Source organism: Ooceraea biroi, chromosome 8 (genome assembly GCF_003672135.1).
Source record: "Ooceraea biroi isolate clonal line C1 chromosome 8, Obir_v5.4, whole genome shotgun sequence".
Classification (NCBI taxonomy): domain Eukaryota; kingdom Metazoa; phylum Arthropoda; class Insecta; order Hymenoptera; family Formicidae; genus Ooceraea; species Ooceraea biroi.
This window is the reverse complement of record NC_039513.1, coordinates 12,065,022-12,087,271: the sequence shown is the minus strand read 5'-3', so window position 1 is coordinate 12,087,271 and position 22,250 is coordinate 12,065,022. Positions and strand designations below refer to the sequence as shown.

General features: G+C 47.7%; 1 protein-coding gene across 19 annotated transcripts in view; it reads left to right on the top strand.

The window, feature by feature from the left end:
- LOC105276358 (serine/threonine-protein kinase MARK2) overlaps positions 1-22,250 on the top strand; it is a 103,351-nt gene that overhangs the window by 55,570 nt on the left and 25,531 nt on the right. For 3 of the 19 annotated variants that reach the window (XM_011333895.3, XM_011333896.3, XM_011333897.3), the window contains exon 1: positions 11,457-20,788. The exons of 2 other annotated variants lie outside the window; for them this stretch is intronic. In XM_011333895.3, the coding sequence (XP_011332197.1) occupies positions 20,052-20,788 (737 nt within the window). In that variant the 5' untranslated portion in view covers positions 11,457-20,051. Of the gene's footprint in view, positions 1-10,578; positions 11,270-11,456; positions 20,789-22,250 lie in introns of those variants that run through there. 14 more of the 19 variants (XM_026971784.1, XM_011333892.3, XM_011333894.3 and 11 more) reach the window with 10 other exon arrangements.

The window sequence follows — 22,250 nt, the reverse complement described above, 5'->3', positions numbered from 1 at the left end:
CTTTAATCTATCAAAATAAAGACGCTATAAGCGACATCATATTTATAATTGAAAAGAAGCCAATTTTTATCTTGATAGAAATGAAATTTAGATTCAAATATCTTGGTGCTTATCTCATTCAATTTCTCCAAGGATTTAGATAAAAATTTGAGCAAGTTCAAATATTCTTGATTTAAGAATATAGAATCTAAAAACATCTTATTCTTTCTTCTAAGAGAATTGGTATGAATCTGCACAAAACGGCACAAATTTACTGTGTTGGCAACTCGAAAATCGGGAAAGTGTTTCTGTTTATTTACAATGAATAAGTGCAATACTCTACAAGATATATTAAAAAGATATGGAATGTTTATCTCGAATCTTTTTCTCAAGTAAGTATTATGTACTATACTTACTACATTTCCATATCTTTTAATATTTCTGTAGAGTATTGCCACTTTCATTGTTAAATAACAGAAACACTTTCCCAGATTTTTCGATTGCAGACACATTATTATTGCGTTTTTATCCGAATAGACGCAAGAGCGCGCGGTCGAACCGAGCGATGTGAGAAAACTGATGCGTCGACATCGACAAAGGCCTACTATAAAGTGGCGCTAATATCAAAATTATTCTAACATACAAGAATATTAGGCATAATTTGTATATGTTACTCTGTCTCAAGACCAGTAAGACATCCTTATTTATTCGAGAGAGAAGAATAGAAATTACTGATTTAAATTAAAAATTGTTTTTATTTTCATATTTTTTTATACTGTAAACGATTCAATAGTCAAGAAAAATATTTTTCGTCCGTTATCAGAAATCCTTTCTGAGGGTGTAACCGCGGTCGCGCGCGCGATTCGCGGCCTCGTGCTCCTTGCCGGAACGTATCGGCGGATGGATTGGCCCGTTGATGGATTATAGAAGCGAGGATAAAGGGATGATGCCCGAAATTACGAGATCGCTCGTTGCCGTCATCCGTTGCAGCGGTTGCGTGGCTTTATCGCGTGCCTTCCCGCATTCGTTCGATTCTTTTGTCCCTTCTTCAATCCCGAAATTATTATTCCGAGATATTCAGAGGATATAGCTTCGGATGAAATTATGCGATAACTCCTGAAATGGATGGAGAGCTGCTGTATAAAATTATAAAATGTCGACGTTGGAAGAGAGAAATAGAAGAGCAGGCTGGATTTAGCTTCGAAAATCAGACATCGTCTCGATTCGGAAGGGATGTTTGACTTCAAAACGAGTTTAAAAAGGGGATCGCTCTTTTGCATAGAATATTAGCATTTATAATAGATCTGTCTGGTAAGGTAACGTTGTCGCTGCTAGTAACCCGACTCACAGAAGCTTCGTCGGCGGTGTAACATCATGGACGGACGAATCGTTTTAGGATTCAAGACGCAAGCAAGTGTAACTATTCGCTGGCACCAAACGAATCTCTTTCAAAACGATTCGTTACGCTCAAAAAAGTACGAAGATAAAGAAGTAACGTTCTCTCTCTTCGGCCTTTTTGTGGACCAAACACGGATGCGAAGATCAGAAGACGTGACGGCCAGTAACTGTAAACTGCCCCACGCAGAACGTTACAGGATTTCGGCCATCTCCGTTTTTTATTCTTCCTCCGCATGTGGATCATCCTTGATATGCGCCCTTGCAATTAGCAAACGCGCGCATTTCTTGTCTCGGCACGAGATCTCGCAACTAATAATCTCCATTTTACGATAAATATCTGTTACGAATATTATCGTCTTCCTTCGTAAGGTATCGCGGATAGATCACTTCTATCACTTGTTTTGCAAAAGATAGCCGGTCTGTTGTGGATGACCTCACGAAAATCAACAGAAGATTAATGAAAAACCAAGAAGAGCATCGTACATAATAATTTTGTTTCAAGGGATTAACTGATTTTTCCGCAAGATATGACTTTTGCTGTTTTGATATTCGTTTGATATAAACTTTACTTTTTCAGATGAAAACAGTTTCTTTCGTTACGTTTGAAAATAATGTGCCGCATATTGTTGTGGATGATCACGAGGATCGTTAGGATTTTTTGAGAACAAATTAAAATTTTGGAACGCCTCGCGGCATATCGCGGCAACGAAGGTTCGAAGCCAGGTTTCCTGCTTCTGCAAGTGCCTTTTATCGAGGTCCCGCGTGTACTAAGGCCGGATAATTGGAGCACAAAGCACTGGTTTTTCCGCGCAGCTTGACATCGCTTTTTTAAGGCGCGACAGAAAACCTGCATTTCCTCTGTCAACGGCGTCTATCCTTCAACGATGGTGTGTTTTACGTATTGATACGAGCACGTTACGTCACGAGGTGTCCACAAGCGACACACGGCGGGTCCGATAAAACCTAAATGCGTAAAATTGTATCATATGAGAATAGAGATCGATAAGATACACATAAAAAGTTTCGATCACAGACTCGGTCTGTTTTCTCGCGCGTATTTCTTGCCTCGTCAAATCCGTTCTCCCAATTGTTGAACTCGATCTCTTTATTAAATGATTCGCTCGGCGGGGATGCGCAGATAAGCGTTAACGTCGTACGAGCCTCTCTCGTTCCAATCTCCGACGGGATCGGCCTGTAGAAAAACTGTGAGGGGCCGTGTAAGGTAAGGAGATCTAGAAACCGTACACCACCAGAGAGTTAATACGGCCGGGATATACAGGTATATCGTAATAGCGCGTAACCTCGTTTCTACGTTTGCAGCGCGGTCTACTTGGTAAAAGTGCCATAAATCGAAGCCGGGGACCCAACTAAAGCAGGGAGACATCCAGCTAACGAGCATGGTGTCACGATTTATTACAGAACGTGGTCCCACTTGATCGTCGCTCCTGCAATGTTCCGCGACAATTAAAAAAATTTGGAAATAATTGCATAAATGTTCGCCACCATTAAAGATCATCGTCACGGGGAAAAGGATCCCACGAGGGATCACGAAATCACCGACCGCGAATGAGGACTTTTGTCGGATCACTCTGGATCAATCTGGTCGTACGGGCGCCGCCCGTGAAAAAGCCCGGCGCTGGAGAATGAGCTTTTTCGCGACGGTTTTCTTTTCCGCAGCCGCAACAGCGACGATCAATCACTTTCATTCGGGATAATCGAATCCGGGGTGGGAACCAATCACGCCCCGATACGGATCGGCGATATCGGTGCAGAGAATCGCGTGAGATCCCTCGGAGATGCCTCGGCTCCTCCCGCGACCTTTTCCGCTGCGCGTAATCGTAAACGAAGTTTCACATCTCTGCAAAGAGTTTCACGCGGCGTGATTTATCTGCGGAATTTCGACTCTGCATCATCGAGTAAAATTCATGAGAGAGAAAGAAAAGAGGGGAAATAAGAGAACGGAAGAGAAAGAAAAAGAGATACCGCTTGGACAGGAGCGCCTACAACATAGTCGGTACTCTTTTGATTGTAAGCAGAATGCTGATACGATAGCCTCTGCGGGTATATGAAATATCATTTTATCATAGTGCAGCATCAAACTTAGATAATGAGCGTACATGTCAATCAAAGTCTATTCAGATAATTATGCAGCGTAATGCGTCCTCTCGCTCCGTCTAGTTGCAGAATCTGATCTCACTGGATCGATATACAGTTTGATGTACATTCTACTGGTTATTGCAATTGTTTGCACAAACGATTTTTCTCTCTGTGAAAAATTTCTCTTCCACGCTCGTTTTTCCACCTTATTTTCATCAGCCGCGTATCGACGTGCAACGGAAAAAACAAACTTCCCTTTGTTCCGCGCTGCGCCAAGCGGAAAACGGACGGACGGGGATTTGAATCGCAGATTGTGCGTTATCTCGCGCTGGAATAATAGCCGTTTAATCAAACTTCCCCGCCGAATCTGCAATTAAACCTGCCACTGATACACGCCGGGGTCGTCTACGAGCGCGATAAACCCTGAGACCCTTGGACGCCCTCTCTCTCTCTCCCTCATCACTCTCTTGTTCCCAGTAAGTCGATTGCATCTTCCTCAAACTCCATTGCGATTCTTGCTCGGGTCGTGTCGCTCAATGACTAATTCAATGTTCTCGTAATCTCTGCTTCCTTATCGCAGACATCGCTATCGCTTGAAACCCCCAAAAAGCTGCGGGAACATTTTTCTACCTTCCGAAAGAAAGGATATCGTATAGCAGCGCGCATGTTTTTTCATCATTCAGGGAAAACGACTTACGAACTCGACTCGAGATTTGTAATTCAAATCCGCGGAATTCCATCGAAGGAGCTCGTGAGTGATAATTTATGCGAAAAGTGCGTACGAGTTTACGCCGGACTACGCATTAGAAAGATCACTTATCACGCGCTGCTCAGCGTGTTGTGTTGGTTTATGCACAGATAGCCATGATTAACGTTATAAGCGAGGTTGGTGCAACCGCGCGGCCGGTCACTTCTCGCTTCCGGCGAGACAAAACCATACGATCAGGCGCGCGTTGTTGCATTAACGAGCGATAGTAACGCTCGATTAAGCCCGAGTGGACGTGACAAAAAGGCGTTTTTTCAAAGGTGTTTCGCGTCCGAGAATGCGGTCGCCGTCAGCCCGACGAGAAATCGATCGCTGCTGAATTATGCGCGCGAATCTGCGATTTCCAATTAAGGGTGGTAGCGGGGAGATGAGAAGCTGACTGCCTCCCTCAACAACGAGATGACCATGACGATCCCCAATCATCGCGGTTGCTGTCCAATTATCGTGCGATCGGCTAATTTATGCCCATCGATCGTTCATCGCGCTCGATCGGGTTAGATAACAGCACGCCACGTGATGACAGAAGCGTGATATGAAATGGTATCATTACCTCGATCTTCTCCCTCGGGAAATTTTTCAAACCGTGAAAAACTACCAAGTATAATCCAGTTCGACGTTGTGAACTGCGTATTAGGAGCAATGTAAGCTCAGCGATGAGCGATCACGCATCCACGAGTGATGCAATGACAAACTGATCATCTCGAGTTAACAAACTTCGAGAAGAGCCTCAATCTATCAATTTAATGAGATCAGGAGACGAGATCAGCCATCGTTTTGGATCTAGCAGTTGGATCGCATATGCATGTCCTCCGGAAAATCCGGAGCGAAGTTGCTGAATTCCTCATGTAATACCCACGCGATCCAAGTCCACGTCATTTTTCCGGGAAGTCGTTAAACCAGATTAGACGTTGTCCTTCACGAAGAAAAAAAAGCCGAATCACCGTAAGGAGGAAAAATTCATCCGCGAGCGATCATAGGGACACGCGCATAGAGCAGACCCTCGCGAGAGGGTAATGAACAGAGTCTCGTACTAATTACGCTCTCGCGCGAGGTCTTGCGAGGCGCAACCGTGGAATTACACACGGCTGGTTACATAAACCGTTAATTCTTCGCGTGCCCGCGCGCTTCCGTCTCTATCCGCTCCTTTAATTCGCCGTGGTAGTACTCGCGGCACCGTGAAACTCGCGGGTGGCCGGGAAGAAAAATGCAGGATTGCCCCAGTTGTGTCGTGTGCGAGGCCAGCCAGCCGGCCGGTTCTCGACGAAGTCATTACGGTAAACTAATAACGCGGAACGCGCGTTTTCGGCCACCATGGGATCGCGAATCCGGTTTCTCGCGGTGCGCTTCTTGCATTCTTCGTTCGTTCAATGCGGAGAATGAGGCTTCAAGCCCGGTGCACGTGATGGAAGAAAAAAAATAGACAATATATGGAGAAGTGGAGACTGGAGAGATCGTTTTCAGGAATGATTCCACGTTGAAGAACTACGCGCGGCGCTAGACGCAGCGGAATCACGTTCCGCTCGGCGCGCGGAATCGTATACGCTTGGCGAAACTCGCGGATCCTCCCGTCGCAGAATTACTATTTGTGCTACTTGCGTCGTTCTCGCAAATGGACAGGCTGTCGCGGGTGAATCGTCGGAAAGAGACCATGTCGGTGATTGTGGGCGCGTGCACGAATAAATGATCCGGCCGTTGCGCGCTACAACGCGCATAAAACGGCGTGATGTAACGCTGCAAAATCGCGCGCGCGCGCGCGCCGTTATCGTGGAATTTGTTTATTCTTCTTGTTAGCTTAATAAGACTCCGAAGAAGAAGCGACGTCGCGCTGCGAGGTCGACGCGCACTGGAGAACGCACGTCCGTTACATCAGCGAGAGTCCGCGCGCTGATGCTAAACCCGTTTCCCGTAAAACGGCTCTACCGAATCGCAAGCGTTGCAAGTGTGATGTTAAAAAGAAAAAAAAGAGATAAAAAAAGATCTTACAAGAAGAATTCAATTAAGCGAACGTCGGGAACCGTTAATAATGTTTGGCTATAGTGATCCACTACACGGCGGTTTCGCACGTGGTTAATTAACAGCACGGATTGCTCCGCATCGTGATTACACAAACTTGTTCCCCCCTCAGAAAATCGCGCACGGATGAATCACCTTGCGGAAGCACGTTAGGCAAGAAGCACAGAAATCACTTCGGTGTTACCACCACATCACCGCTTACTGCATGTGAAACGTGTATCACCAGCACTGCGGGGAAACTTCGAAAAAGTTCCGCGATGTCCGCGAGCGATGCGACGTCGAGCTTCTCCGATATTCCGGCCGACTTGCCACTTGCCGCGAATCACATTATCTCCTCGCGCTGATAAAGAATTCGGACGCGCAATCGCGCGCGTGTCTCCGAACGCGCGGGGGCCCGAAGAGGAGGAAGCGAGCGGATGTCGCCGAGGAGGAGGACGAACGCGAAGCGGTCTCGAGCGGCGTGGTACCGCGCGAGTGGCAGGCGCACTCGTGACACACGCGGTGACGCACACGCGCGAGACGTCACTGAGAGAGCGAGAAACGCGGCGCGCGTACTTCTCGTTCGGCTCGGCTCGGCTCGGCCCGGCTCGGCTGTCTAGTCGCGCGTGAGCGCCGGCTCCCATCCAGTAGTCGGCGGGACGTAGCGAGGAGGAGGAGGAAGTTGCTGACGACGACGACGACGACGACGATGATGCTGACGATGACGACGACGAAGAGCGGCGAACGCCAGAACGCGCGCGGCGACGACAACCGGACTGGTGCGCGCTCCGACTGGCGAAAGCGAGCCACACGAGAGCCAGCTCCGCGCGCGTTGCTAGTGACTCACGAACGAACCAGTCAGCCAGCCAGCCGGCTTAAGGCCGGTTGTTCGGAGCGCCTGATATCGTAGGACGAGCTCAAAGTACAAGTGCTGATAGCAGTACCGCGCGCGCTACCAAAGGCGCCCGGCGACTTCTCGCTTGCCAGTCGCGGAAATGCGTTGCATTGTAGTGAAAATTTGTACTGTCGTTCACTGTTGTACTGTGAAAGATGTATGTTGAAAATGTATAATATGTAAAGTTGTATGTAATAAAATATAATATTTGTAATGACAACTGATGCCTGCCTGGTATGTTCTCTTTCTCTTTCTCTGTTCCATATCTTTTTGTGTGTAAATTATTGTGCATCTCCTGTCGAATTCGGACCGACTCCTGTAGAATATGCGAATATGCTGTGAAATTTTAAGCTTTTGCGGATATTTTGCTGGAACGATGATAAGTTAATAGGTAAATCTACATAATGAAATGACATATTTACGTGTTATCAAGTGGAGGATTTCAAGAAGGTCTGGCGAGTCTTTGTCGAGGAGATGTGAATTTAATATTAGTGTAAATGTGTATTAATTACCTCGCATGTATTCTGTGTATTCTGTATATTCTGTAGAGATGTGCTTTGCGATTTGTTATGTACACTCAAGGTATTATTGTCTTCCTCGGTGTTCTTAGAGGACTTGTACTAGAACACAAATAGAGACGTTTGTATTGTACTACTATGTAGGTCCTGTACACGCGCTCTCAATGTATCTCGAATTTCTGGATTTAAATTTAATTAAAATTAATATAGTGATACATCGATATCACGCACACTGATGGACATCCAAATACCTTAAATGGCTTCCGAATTCCCGAAAACAAACCATCGGTCAGAGTATTGATGACCATTTTAATTAGAGTACAGATCCGCCAGAGGTGAGCCGCATGTGCAGATAAAGATCAAAGGCAGCCGCGATTCTGACCGATCACGGTCTCGCGTTCGCACTTTCGTTCTTACACTCGTGATTCCACGCTTTTCCATAAAAGATAAACGAGAAGAACCCCAAAAACTCGATCACTTCACGCGCGCTCGATTTTTCCAGTCGGCATTTCTCGCAGCTGAATGAACGACCTGCAGTGCTCAGGCGTGATGCGTCACACTTCGCGGATAAAAATCGAAAGCCAGCGCGAGAGGAAAGTTTGCCGATCGAAGATTCGGGGTCGGGCTCGTCGCGTGAGTAAAATCCTCGCGCGGATCGTCGGATCGCTCGCTAAGCTGACCTTAAGACAGCGAGACCGGCGGGAGACTGATCGCTGATCCAAGAGCTGGAGACTCAAGGCCCGCTGCTCGATCTTGCTCGCATTAGCCCGCGAGTACACCCACAGAAAAGATTTCTGGACTTAATGCTATTACTCTTTAATCTATCATAAAATAAGATCGCTATAGCGACAATCATATTATTATTGAAAAGAAGCATATTTTAATCTTGAATAGAAAATTCGAAAATTAGATTCAAATAATCTTGGTGCTATCTCATTAATTTTCTCAGAAGGATTTAGATAAAAATTTGTAGCAAGTTCAAAATATTCTTGATTTAAGAATATTATGAGATCTAAAAGACATCTTATTCTATTCTTCTAAGAGAATTTGTAGAATCTGCACAAAACGGCCAATATTTATGTGTTGCAATCGAAAATCGGGAAAGTGTTTCTGTTATTTACAATGAATAAGTGCAATACTCTACAAGAAATATTAAAAGATATGGAAATGTAGTAAGTATATACAATATACTTACTTGAGAAATAGATTCGAGATAAGACATTTCCATATCTTTTAATATTTCTTGTAGAGTATTGCACTTATTCATTGTAAATAACAGAAACACTTTCCCGATTTTCGATTGCAACACATAAATATTGGCCGTTTTGTGCAGATTCTACAAATTCTCTTAGAAGAATAGAATAAGATGTCTTTTAGATCTCATAATATTCTTAAATCAAGAATATTTTGAACTTGCTACAAATTTTATCTAAATCCTTCTGAGAAAATTAATGAGATAGCACCAAGATTATTTGAATCTAAATTTTCGATTTCTATTCAAGATTAAAATATGCTCTTTTCAATAATAAATATGATTGTCGCTATAGCGATCTTATTTTATGATAGATTAAAGAGTAATAGCATTAAGTCAGAAATCTTTTCTGTGGGTGTACTCGCGGGCTAATGCGGCAAGATCGAGCAGCGGGCCCCTTGAGTCTCCAGCTCTTGGATCAGCGATCAGTCTCCGCCGGTCTCGCTGTCTTAAGGTCAGCTTAGCGAGCGATCCGACGATCCGCGCGAGGATTTTACTCACCGACGAGCCCGACCCGAATCTTCGATCGGCAAACTTTCCTCTCGCGCTGGCTTCGATTTTATCCGCGAAGTGTGACGCATCACGCCTGAGCACTGCAGGTCGTTCATTCAGCTGCGAGAAATGCCGACTGAAAATCGAGCGCGCGTGAAGTGATCGAGTTTTTGGGGTTCTTCTCGTTTTATCTTTTATGGAAAAGCGTGGAATCACGAGTGTAAGAACGAAAGTGCGAACGCAGACGTATCGTCAGAATCGCGCTGCCTTTGATCTTTATCTGCACATGCGGCCTCACCTCTGGCGGATCTGTACTCTAATTAAAATGGTCATCAATACTCTGACCGATGGTTTGTTTTCGGGATTCGGAAGCCATTTAAGGTATTTGGATGTCCATCAGTGTGCGTGATATCGATTACACTTTTAATTATAATATTTCAAATCCAGAAATTCGAGATACATTGAGAGCGCGTGTACAGGACCTACATAGTAGTACAATACAAACGTCTCTATTTGTGTTCTAGTACAAGTCCTCTAAGAACACCGAGGAAGACAATAATACTGAGTGTACATAACAAATCGCAAAGCACATCTCTACAGAATATACAGATACACAGAATACATGCGAGGTAATTAATACACATTTACACTAATATTAAATTCACATCTCCTCGACAAAGACTCGCCAGACCTTCTTGAAATCCTCCACTTGATAACACGTAAATATGTCATTTCATTATGTAGATTTACCTATTAACTTATCATCGTTCCAGCAAAATATCCGCAAAAGCTTAAAATTTCACAGCATATTCGCATATTCTACAGGAGTCGGTCCGATTCGACAGGAGATGCACAATAATTTACACACAAAAAGATATGGAACAGAGAAAGAGAAAGAGAACATACCAGGCAGGCATCAGTTGTCATTACAAATATTATATTTTATTACATACAACTTTACATATTATACATTTTCAACATACATCTTTCACAGTACAACAGTGAACGACAGTACAAATTTTCACTACAATGCAACGCATTTCCCGCGACTGGCAAGCGAGAAGTCGCCGGGCGCCTTTGGTAGCGCGCGCGGTACTGCTATCAGCACTTGTACTTTGAGCTCGTCCTACGATATCAGGCGCTCCGAACAACCGGCTTAAGCCGGCTGGCTGGCTGACTGGTTCGTTCGTGAGTCACTAGCAACGCGCGCGGAGCTGGCTCTCGTGTGGCTCGCTTTCGCCAGTCGGAGCGCGCACCAGTCCGGTTGTCGTCGCCGCGCGCGTTCTGGCGTTCGCCGCTCTTCGTCGTCGTCATCGTCAGCATCATCGTCGTCGTCGTCGTCGTCGTCAGCAACTTCCTCCTCCTCCTCGCTACGTCCCGCCGACTACTGGATGGGAGCCGGCGCTCACGCGCGACTAGACAGCCGAGCCGGGCCGAGCCGAGCCGAGCCGAACCGAGAAGTACGCGCGCCGCGTTTCTCGCTCTCTCAGTGACGTCTCGCGCGTGTGCGTCACCGCGTGTGTCACGAGTGCGCCTGCCACTCGCGCGGTACCACGCCGCTCGAGACCGCTTCGCGTTCGTCCTCCTCCTCGGCGACATCCGCTCGCTTCCTCCTCTTCGGGCCCCCGCGCGTTCGGAGACACGCGCGCGATTGCGCGTCCGAATTCTTTATCAGCGCGAGGAGATAATGTGATTCGCGGCAAGTGGCAAGTCGGCCGGAATATCGGAGAAGCTCGACGTCGCATCGCTCGCGGACATCGCGGAACTTTTTCGAAGTTTCCCCGCAGTGCTGGTGATACACGTTTCACATGCAGTAAGCGGTGATGTGGTGGTAACACCGAAGTGATTTCTGTGCTTCTTGCCTAACGTGCTTCCGCAAGGTGATTCATCCGTGCGCGATTTTCTGAGGGGGAACAAGTTTGTGTAATCACGATGCCGGAGCAATCCGTGCTGTTAATTAACCACGTGCGAAACCGCCGTGTAGTGGATCACTATAGCCAAACATTATTAACGGTTCCCGACGTTCGCTTAATTGAATTCTTCTTGTAAGATCTTTTTTATCTCTTTTTTTTCTTTTTAACATCACACTTGCAACGCTTGCGATTCGGTAGAGCCGTTTTACGGGAAATCGGGTTTAGCATCAGCGCGCGGACTCTCGCTGATGTAACGGACGTGCGTTCTCCAGTGCGCGTCGACCTCGCAGCGCGACGTCGCTTCTTCTTCGGAGTCTTATTAAGCTAACAAGAAGAATAAACAAATTCCACGATAACGGCGCGCGCGCGCGCGCGATTTTGCAGCGTTACATCACGCCGTTTTATGCGCGTTGTAGCGCGCAACGGCCGGATCATTTATTCGTGCACGCGCCCACAATCACCGACATGGTCTCTTTCCGACGATTCACCCGCGACAGCCTGTCCATTTGCGAGAACGACGCAAGTAGCACAAATAGTAATTCTGCGACGGGAGGATCCGCGAGTTTCGCCAAGCGTATACGATTCCGCGCGCCGAGCGGAACGTGATTCCGCTGCGTCTAGCGCCGCGCGTAGTTCTTCAACGTGGAATCATTCCTGAAAACGATCTCTCCAGTCTCCACTTCTCCATATCATTGTCTATTTTTTTTCTTCCATCACGTGCACCGGGCTTGAAGCCTCATTCTCCGCATTGAACGAACGAAGAATGCAAGAAGCGCACCGCGAGAAACCGGATTCGCGATCCCATGGTGGCCGAAAACGCGCGTTCCGCGTTATTAGTTTACCGTAATGACTTCGTCGAGAACCGGCCGGCTGGCTGGCCTCGCACACGACACAACTGGGGCAATCCTGCCATTTTTCTTCCCGGCCACCCGCGAGTTTCACGGTGCCGCGAGTACTACCACGGCGAATTAAAGGAGCGGATAGAGACGGAAGCGCGCGGGCACGCGGCGAAGAATTAACGGTTTATGTAACCAGCCGTGTGTAATTCCACGGTTGCGCCTCGCAAGACCTCGCGCGAGAGCGTAATTAGTACGAGACTCTGTTCATTACCCTCTCGCGAGGGTCTGCTCTATGCGCGTGTCCCTATGATCGCTCGCGGATGAATTTTTCCTCCTTACGGTGATTCGGCTTTTTTTTCTTCGTGAAGGACAACGTCTAATCTGGTTTAACGACTTCCCGGAAAAATGACGTGGACTTGGATCGCGTGGGTATTACATGAGGAATTCAGCAACTTCGCTCCGGATTTTCCGGAGGACATGCATATGCGATCCAACTGCTAGATCCAAAACGATGGCTGATCTCGTCTCCTGATCTCATTAAATTGATAGATTGAGGCTCTTCTCGAAGTTTGTTAACTCGAGATGATCAGTTTGTCATTGCATCACTCGTGGATGCGTGATCGCTCATCGCTGAGCTTACATTGCTCCTAATACGCAGTTCACAACGTCGAACTGGATTATACTTGGTAGTTTTTCACGGTTGAAAAATTTCCCGAGGGAGAAGATCGAGGTAATGATACCATTTCATATCACGCTTCTGTCATCACGTGGCGTGCTGTTATCTAACCCGATCGAGCGCGATGAACGATCGATGGGCATAAATTAGCCGATCGCACGATAATTGGACAGCAACCGCGATGATTGGGGATCGTCATGGTCATCTCGTTGTTGAGGGAGGCAGTCAGCTTCTCATCTCCCCGCTACCACCCTTAATTGGAAATCGCAGATTCGCGCGCATAATTCAGCAGCGATCGATTTCTCGTCGGGCTGACGGCGACCGCATTCTCGGACGCGAAACACCTTTGAAAAAACGCCTTTTTGTCACGTCCACTCGGGCTTAATCGAGCGTTACTATCGCTCGTTAATGCAACAACGCGCGCCTGATCGTATGGTTTTGTCTCGCCGGAAGCGAGAAGTGACCGGCCGCGCGGTTGCACCAACCTCGCTTATAACGTTAATCATGGCTATCTGTGCATAAACCAACACAACACGCCTGAGCAGCGCGTGATAAGTGATCTTTCTAATGCGTAGTCCGGCGTAAACTCGTACGCACTTTTCGCATAAATTATCACTCACGAGCTCCTTCGATGGAATTCCGCGGATTTGAATTACAAATCTCGAGTCGAGTTCGTAAGTCGTTTTCCCTGAATGATGAAAAAACATGCGCGCTGCTATACGATATCCTTTCTTTCGGAAGGTAGAAAAATGTTCCCGCAGCTTTTTGGGGGTTTCAAGCGATAGCGATGTCTGCGATAAGGAAGCAGAGATTACGAGAACATTGAATTAGTCATTGAGCGACACGACCCGAGCAAGAATCGCAATGGAGTTTGAGGAAGATGCAATCGACTTACTGGGAACAAGAGAGTGATGAGGGAGAGAGAGAGAGGGCGTCCAAGGGTCTCAGGGTTTATCGCGCTCGTAGACGACCCCGGCGTGTATCAGTGGCAGGTTTAATTGCAGATTCGGCGGGGAAAGTTTGATTAAACGGCTATTATTCCAGCGCGAGATAACGCACAATCTGCGATTCAAATCCCCGTCCGTCCGTTTTCCGCTTGGCGCAGCGCGGAACAAAGGGAAGTTTGTTTTTCCGTTGCACGTCGATACGCGGCTGATGAAAATAAGGTGGAAAAAACGAGCGTGGAAGAGAAATTTTTCACAGAGAGAAAAATCGTTTGTGCAAACCAATACGCGTAATGATGAATCCCGGATAACGTCCGCCTCGTTGGAATATTATTTATTTACGAGATTGTTTAATCATGTAAATTCCATCGATTGTTACGTGTGCAAATAAGACGTCGCAATCTACATTTCAAGAACCTCAGTTTCCTCTGAGCTCGTACGCAAAGAAAAAATTAGTCAAGCCGCTGTCTTTTCCCGATTTATGTATTTTTTATCTCTCCGCACGAACGCAGGACGATTTTTTCTCGTGAGACTGCAATTGTCACACTGTAATTACTCGCTCGTTTACTTCATTCGTCTAGTCTGCCTTGGCCGACAAAAACACCGCGCTACCCCGGTCGAGCAGGCGGCATTTTGTATTTGTCACGCCCGACAATAGAATTCTCGTGAGAGTGCCCGGCGTGTGCTAGAAACGTGCTCTTCTTCTCGCTCATCTTCGGAGCTGCCGTTGTTGCGGCACAATGGGTGAGAGCAAAAAGTCGGCGAGCAATCAATTGACGACACTGTGGCACTCGACAACTGCAACGATCCGGGTATCCCTGCGGTGTGCGGCAATTATCCAATACGGTTTTACGTAATCCGCCGCGATATAAACGCGCGCGTGCCTATGACAGTTTTCTTTTCCTGGTTCACTCCAAGTAACATTTCGATTATATCGCGGAATGCAGCACGGCGGATTTCTTATCCGACGCGGATGTGCGCTCAATGTAAACGACTTATGCAATTCACGCAAGATTGCTGATGCAAGATGATTGATCGGCGGCCCTTCCCAAGTCTCTTCTCAAGAAAAAAAATATTCCTGCTAACGCATCGTTGGCGGATCGAGCTATGCGTTTGCGTAACCAGTTATGAATTAAGAGACCCTTCTGTCGACTTGCAAGTCGTCAAGATCAAATCGTGAGTGCCCGCTCAGAGATTGGTTTCTCTCTCTCTCTCTTCCGTAAACGTGTTTGTCGACGCTTTTAGAGCCGTCTCCTGCGCCCTTCGTCCCTCCGTTAACCGCTCTGCCGGAAATAAAGACGCTCCATCCGGCAGCCGGCTTTTCCGACGTCGACCAAGTGCAACGTGCCGCACTACGATGGATGCGCCCCGTCGGGTGCGACGTCTCGCTCCATAAAGGACATTGTCGGGCGACAGCAACTCGCGCGTTCAAGAGAGGAAGAGAAAAAGAAAGAGCGTGGGTGTCTCTCGAGGAAGTGCGCATTCTTCGGACGAATCCAGCGAGTCGATTCCCCGAGTCCACTTTTAGCGGGCTTCTCGTCTCCCAACGCACTCCCGGGACGTAGACGCATCCGTTACCCGGATGTCCGCGCGTTATTTCACGCTCGGCTGTCGCACAGGAATAATCCGAAGCTCCTCTTCTTCTTATCCGATTCTTCATCGTGGCTCTCACCGTGGCCTCTTGCACCGCTGCCGCGGTCAAGTTAGTCATCGCGCTGGATTTCTCGTCGGATTAAAGTGGACGAGAAGCCTTTTTCCCAATGAAGGGCTGGATCATTAAGGGTACGGTCGAGGTAGTTTCGCACCTGGAACGTTTCACCTTTAATTTACATCGCGTCTTGCCAGTTTCGCGATCAGCGTCCTTAGATCACCTCGCAGCCACGTCACGTCGCTGCTTTCTCGACCGCAAATCCTCGTTCCCTCGACGAGGCCGGTCGTTTCGTCGCTTTTTCCGCGGCCCTCCAACCAAGTCCTTCGCCGGTATGCGCTCGGCGTGGCGCGTTGCGTTGCGTTGCATTGCGTGTAACACGCGAGGGCCTCGAACAATGCTCCGACACGCCAGTCCACGTCCGTGAATTTTTATTGCGTCGCAGACCGCAGTGCCGGGCAAATCTATCAATTGCCGGTGGCATCGGCGAAAAGGAAAAAAAGAAATTTGGAGCAACATTTCTTTTCGTCTTCGCATATGCGATTGAAGGCCGCAGAGTAGCGTGATGGTGTTCGCGTATCGATCAGAGCTCGGATCAATCAAAAGTGCACGGTATACCAAATTTGCAACGCACGACGACGACGATTTTTCCATTTGCATAATGAGTTGGAATTTTTATTTATCTGTTTTTCATTCACGGCTCGTGCTCGTAGAAGCCAGCTTCGATCAAGGAGGCGGGGTTTATTAAGGTGCAGCGTACAGAGTTCACGTACGTCCGCGCGGGTCAGCGCAACGCGTCGTCCGATGATGATTAATGACTCGCTTTCTTGCCTGCTTGCTTTTAACGCGCTGACACTGACATTACGTCCTAGAGGAAAGCTTGGCGATTGTCCAAGCACTTCCGAAGCACTGCTTTATGACACGGTTTGGAAACACCGGGCTGGCTAAATTTGTCCGCTTCGCTTCGCCCGAGGTAGGTGGAGGAGGAGATCACTGTTCTCGAGGGTCATCCGGGTTTAGTTTCGATCGTTAATTATTTTATTATTCTGATCGACACGCTTTATTACTGCGCTATCCCCGGTAATCCGCTTTCTCGTCTCAATCATTTCACGATTCTACTTCCAATTTCGAAAGTAAAGACAAAAGTATTGACAGCCGATTATTTATTCCGATGATCGATAAGTTGCATTGATTTACGTCCATCAATCTAAAGTCACAAAAAGTTCTTACAAATTCATGTAAAACACATGATCGCTCGTTCGTTCGCTTGACATGCTCGCCGGCTATCTTACGGCAAGATTATCGCGGCATCCGGAAACCACTCACGATATTGCTCACATCTCACGGCGCGGCGGTACCGCCTCACCGTCGTACCGTATCCCGTATTCTCGTTAAATCCGCGACAGGGAAATAATATACTCGCGCGGCTTTTTATCGGGCTTTAATAACGGGGCGACTCGGTACCCCGCCGCGTGCGTACCCCGATATACAATATTTTACCGTGCCCCTCTCGTTTCTCAGCAATCCTGTGCGCGTTTACCGTACCCTACGATACGAGATCCGCGGCCGATCGTCGGTGCCGGGCGTTAGGTAGAGGTACGCGCTATCGCTTATCAGTATCTGCCACTGATAAGCAGCGTAACGAAGCCGAGCCACGACCGGCCACGGCCGCTTATCGGCGCTCGAGAAATGGATCCAGTCGCAACCGGCCGTCGTCCAGCCGCGAACAACCTTTCGGTATCGCCTTTCTCGTCCTTTCGCTTATCCGTTTCCTCCCTTTTTTTTTTAATCCTTCCTCTCTCCTCCTCGAGGAGAGATCGCGGCGCTCTTTCGCGAGGGAAAAGAGAACGGGGCGCGCCGGGAGAGAGAGAAAGCGACTCTTCCTCTCTCTTGTGCGTCCTTTTTGGGCGCGACTTCGCCGTGATTGTGCCGCGAAAGGTGTATATATATATATATATAAATTTGTGTACGTGTGTTTCCTGTGTGTGTGTGTATTGTTCGTGTGACACGTCGCTGATAACGCACCACGATCGGCGGAAATTTACGTGTGCGTGCCGCGCGGATTTCGCAGGCAATTTTTGGTTCCCCGCGCGTTTCTCGTTGAACATTGCTCGTGCATGACATCCTCGATCATTCCAGCAGCGCACTCGGTTCGCCAAGAGAGTTTATCGAGTCGCTCGGCTGCCAAGAAGTGCTGACGTAACGCCTTTTACGGAGTGTTAGCGACTCTTGATTCTCGAGTACGTGATACATCCGATGCGTTTTCGGTTCGCGAACTCCACGTTTCTCTCGGTCACGAGTTCGCGCTGAACCAAGCAACCTGCAGCCTTGTTTCGTGAAAATTATTCGCGTTCTTCAAATTCTCTTCTCTGCTATTCAGAGTCAGAGTTTGTCTGCTGCATTCGCAGTCACTACGCGAGCGAGATTTAATTTTGTTTAATGATAGCATTCTCGCGTGCAGCTAAGCGCAAGGATCATTTGGAGAACATCGCGATGCCGATCGCCCTTTAATCGCGGGAAGAGAAACGGTCGCCACGAGGTCGTTTCTTGAAGAAACGATGGGAAGCATGCATTGTTATCGGACATTCATGCGGTAATTAACGCGTACGATGGCAGATTCGTGCTCTCTGGATCTCTGACGGGAACGACCTTAGGTCGCGATGATTGCACTCCGCCTGGAGCGATTGTGCCTTTGGACCTCCTGCGAAAGAGATTTCTTTGAAACGCGATGCCATTCGACCTCAATTTGCAGTCGTAAGTTGGATGAAGTGCAAGTTGTAGAATTTGCACTGGAAGTTGGTACAGTCGCTTCGCGATCCGTGTGACAATCGCCCGAACGATCGTCCGTAAAGCATCAATTAACGTCGCTGATAACGTGATTAGCGTAACGATTTACCGTCCGCTATTCCCCTGCCGAGTCTTCCGAACCGCCACGAGCTCGGCGACGAGGATCCGCTCGAAATAGCCCGTTCAATTTTCCTATCGGCAAACGTCCACCCTTCCATCGAACGTCGCAAAACCCGGTCGAGGGAACGAGTTTACCCCTTTTTGGAGACTCGGTCTCCATTCGATTACCGAGCAAATTTCCGGCCCGGCTGTTCCACAAACGAGAGGCGAACAAGAACGAGCAGAAAAGCCGCCTGCGGGACGTGAAAATTCAGTAGATCTTTCGCTTTCATCTGTCTTGTCAATTATTTTATTCGACAGAATTTGTTCTTCGAGTTTATTTGATTTAAATATATGGAATTATAAATATTTGGAAAAAGAAACATTTTTATGGAAATCTCAGGATCTCGTAGAATCAGTGCGTCTTAATCGCCGATGGAATATTTTCCACTTTACTGATGTCGAGTTAAGCCGGATCAAGGCAGTGCTTGCACAAGTACTCGCATCCTTATCACCGTCTTAAAGCCTCACACGCATACTATGACGTGTAGCTCTTTACTCGGTATCTCAACGTGTCCTCGATCGTCTCGTTCGATAAAAATAGTGGACCGTATTTCATAACAAGTTGACAGGCGCATCTTCCGTCTCTTTCGTGGGTTCTACACGTCACGTTAATAAAATCGTATTGAATTTTTTTATTCACACATATCGACGCCTCCTCGCTTTTCATCTCTGACATAATAAGCGTGCGTCCGACATGAAATACACACGAGAAATTTTTTCCCAACAATTTAATGTCTAAATTCTGTGTGCAGAGTGCGCGAAAATTTCAAGAAAATATTCCCGCTTCTCGTTAGAGACACGTTTTACGTAATATCTCGTAAACGAGTAAAGCTGGAGCAGCAAACGAGCCAAGCAGGCTCGCTTTACGAATCTCGTTGAAATGTGCAAACAAGATCCAGCTCTCCTCCGTATTCACTCTTTCACGAGATATTCGCGAAAATTGCTTCTTTTAGGGACATGTTTTATCTAACGTCAAACGGCAATTTCCCTCTATTAAGGCACCATTACGCAGTAGATGTCTGATTCACGCACACAGACAGGTACACGCTCACTGTTCTCCGGGTTTTTACTCGCAGCAATCGTCTGCTCGCGCTAAACCGTGATAATCCGTGCGATTGCGAGCCTCCCCTGCATATCTGTCTGCTTTATTGGCTACGAGCGAACGTTGCGATTTCAAAACGAGCCAGCGCAACATCCTCCAACAAAGCTTCATTTCCCCGTTTCACTACAAAAGATCCTGTACACGTGCCGCTTGTTTGCTATACGTGTGATTGTGAATCGCAGCGAGGTGTATCCAGCGGAATCGACATGCAAATCGGATTGTGACTCGTTTTCGGGTTCTGGGTTCTATGTGCGATAAACGTGTTCAGTGATAAACGTGCTCGTCGCAGCAGCGTCTTCCTTGAAGAAGGAAGAAGAGATCAGAGAGAGCAGATACACATTTGGCGTCTTCTTCCTAACAGAAACTAAACCTCCCGAGCAACGTCGTCGATCAATTTGGCCATTGAATCGATGTTGAGGGCTTATCGGCGAACGATACCTTATCTGGCAAGAACGTTCATCATCGCGTGGCGATCAAAACGAAGAGGAGAACGACCGACGAGGACGACGAGACAACGCCAGCGAGTGAGTCCGTTCTCTTCGAGCCCACTTGAGAAAGAAAAAAAGAAAGAAGAATTTCATCGTCCCAACCATGGACAATCGCGAGAGCAGTCCGTTCGTGCGGACGCAACCTAGCAGAAGCATGATACGGCCACAAGCAGCCGCGCGCAAATTCTTCACGCCGTCCCCGGCGGAGAGAGCGGCGCGACAGTTGGTGAATCGACCGGTCGACGAACCGGAAGTGACGAGCCCGCAGTCGGGCACGTCGAAGCGGCCATCACTCGCGCCTTTGGAGGCCCTGAAGCAATGGGAGTTGGTGGAGGATGACAAGGGACTGCAAGTGGTCGAAAAAAGAGGTGGCGGCCCTTTGAGTCCCGTCAGACCCGCCAAAGAGCTGTCGCTGCCGATCGCGAATCCGATCTATGGACGCATGCTTTCCGGTCGGAAGGCCCTCAGCCAGGCTTCGAGCGTGGAATCCACGAATCTGGAAGAGAAGCTGCGCGGCCTCAATGAGTCGAAGATCGTCCAGCCGATCAGGCTTTCGCTTGGTCAACAGAGAGAACAGACGCCGGAGCCAGAAGGACCGCTCAGCCTGAATCTGATCTTGAAGCAGCAGCAGCAGCAGCAACGCTCGACGTCGACGACGATCGAGAGCACCGACATGCTGCAGCGATTGGAGCAGCAAGTCAAGGCCATCGAGATGGGCACGATCGCCGCGAGGACGACGCGCCAGCTGGAGAACAGCGCGGACTTCGGCCCGGAAGTCCAGCTGAGGTACCGGGAACACGAGGACCTGCTGCGGAACGTGACTGACGACGAGGCCGAGGGGTAAAGCTCACACATTACGAGCTCCGTCATCATCGATCGTCTCATCCGCGCCATTCTTGACGTCTTATAAGACTTATGACGACTTATAAGTCAGCGGAAATAAGCAGAATCAATTTTAATTCATATTTTTATTTGTTGCAACAAATTAGCAACTAATTCTTACGTTATTATAATTTTGTTTATATATAAATATATTGTTCCGCTAACTTAATCTTCCTTTAGCGGAATATTATTTTTTTAAAGAAACTTACAGAGCAACAAATTTTGTTCTTTGGCAACTTTTTAGCAACAAATGAGCAACAAATAAAAATGTGAATTAGAATTGATTCTGCTCATTTTGTTCCGCTAACTTATAAGACGTTCTTGTCCCTCATCCTGGATTTTCTTCCCCCGACTCTTCCGTCGATCAAAGATAATCCTGGCATCGATGGCGATTTCTAATTAAAACTACGAGATTAACGCGTCGATTTGTGACGATTGGATTATTTCGTCGATTTTAATCTCGCGATGATCTGAATTATTTACGACGGGGCTAATGATCTCTCCATCGAGGAGGAAATAACGAATTAGTTTTGAGCCTGAAAATTAATCTCGTTTTTGATAAAGATCTGGAAGGTTGATCTGCTACTTCGAAATTTAATAGCGCTTGCCCACGCGATCTCCTTCAATCTCCGTGCGTTAATCGGCAATCGGGAAGTTCGAGTCACGGCACATTTCAATCGCGGTCAATATACTCGAGAACCTGTGTGCCATGCCACACATACATGCGACTCGCCACCATCGAGGCGACGGTGGCCTAAGTGATAATTGAGGAAATCGCCATCCAACCTCCGCCTAATCCTCGCCGTCGTACCAGTCGTACATGCACTCCTGATCCGTACAATCGACCATCCGTTTACACCCACGCGTCCCCTTCTTCGATACAATTGGCATTTAGTTTACCCGATGTCGCAACCCGTGCGATTCCTCCCGTGATTTCCCGTCGGCCGGTTCCTCGCCATTCATTACACACCCAACACCGGGGGGGAGATCGGGGGCAATGGGGAACGCGTGTCGTATCCAGTGACAGATGTTCCGGTGGACGAATACACGTCGAGCGTAACCAAATAGCAGCTCGCAGATATCAAACATCAGACAGTTCTCTTCTAATAAATCACAATTCCGTTCCGTGATGATGAAAAATATCGAGGTGTCGGTAATGCGATTGCGTCGGAAACGAATGACTTTGCGTCACGAATTGCGTATCCGCGAGTATGTAAACAGATAACGAGATGTTATCCAGTGACTTACTTCGAGTGGACTCTATCTTGACAATATTTTAATTCAATCCAGACACATCCCGAAGAGTTCGTTAAAAGTCGAGAGTTAAAAGGGGCACGTCGAGAGGCCAGAGCGACGAACGACTTCCGTCGATACTCGCGTCTGTCTCTGGATGCCGCACGTTTCCCTTGCGTTCTCTGCC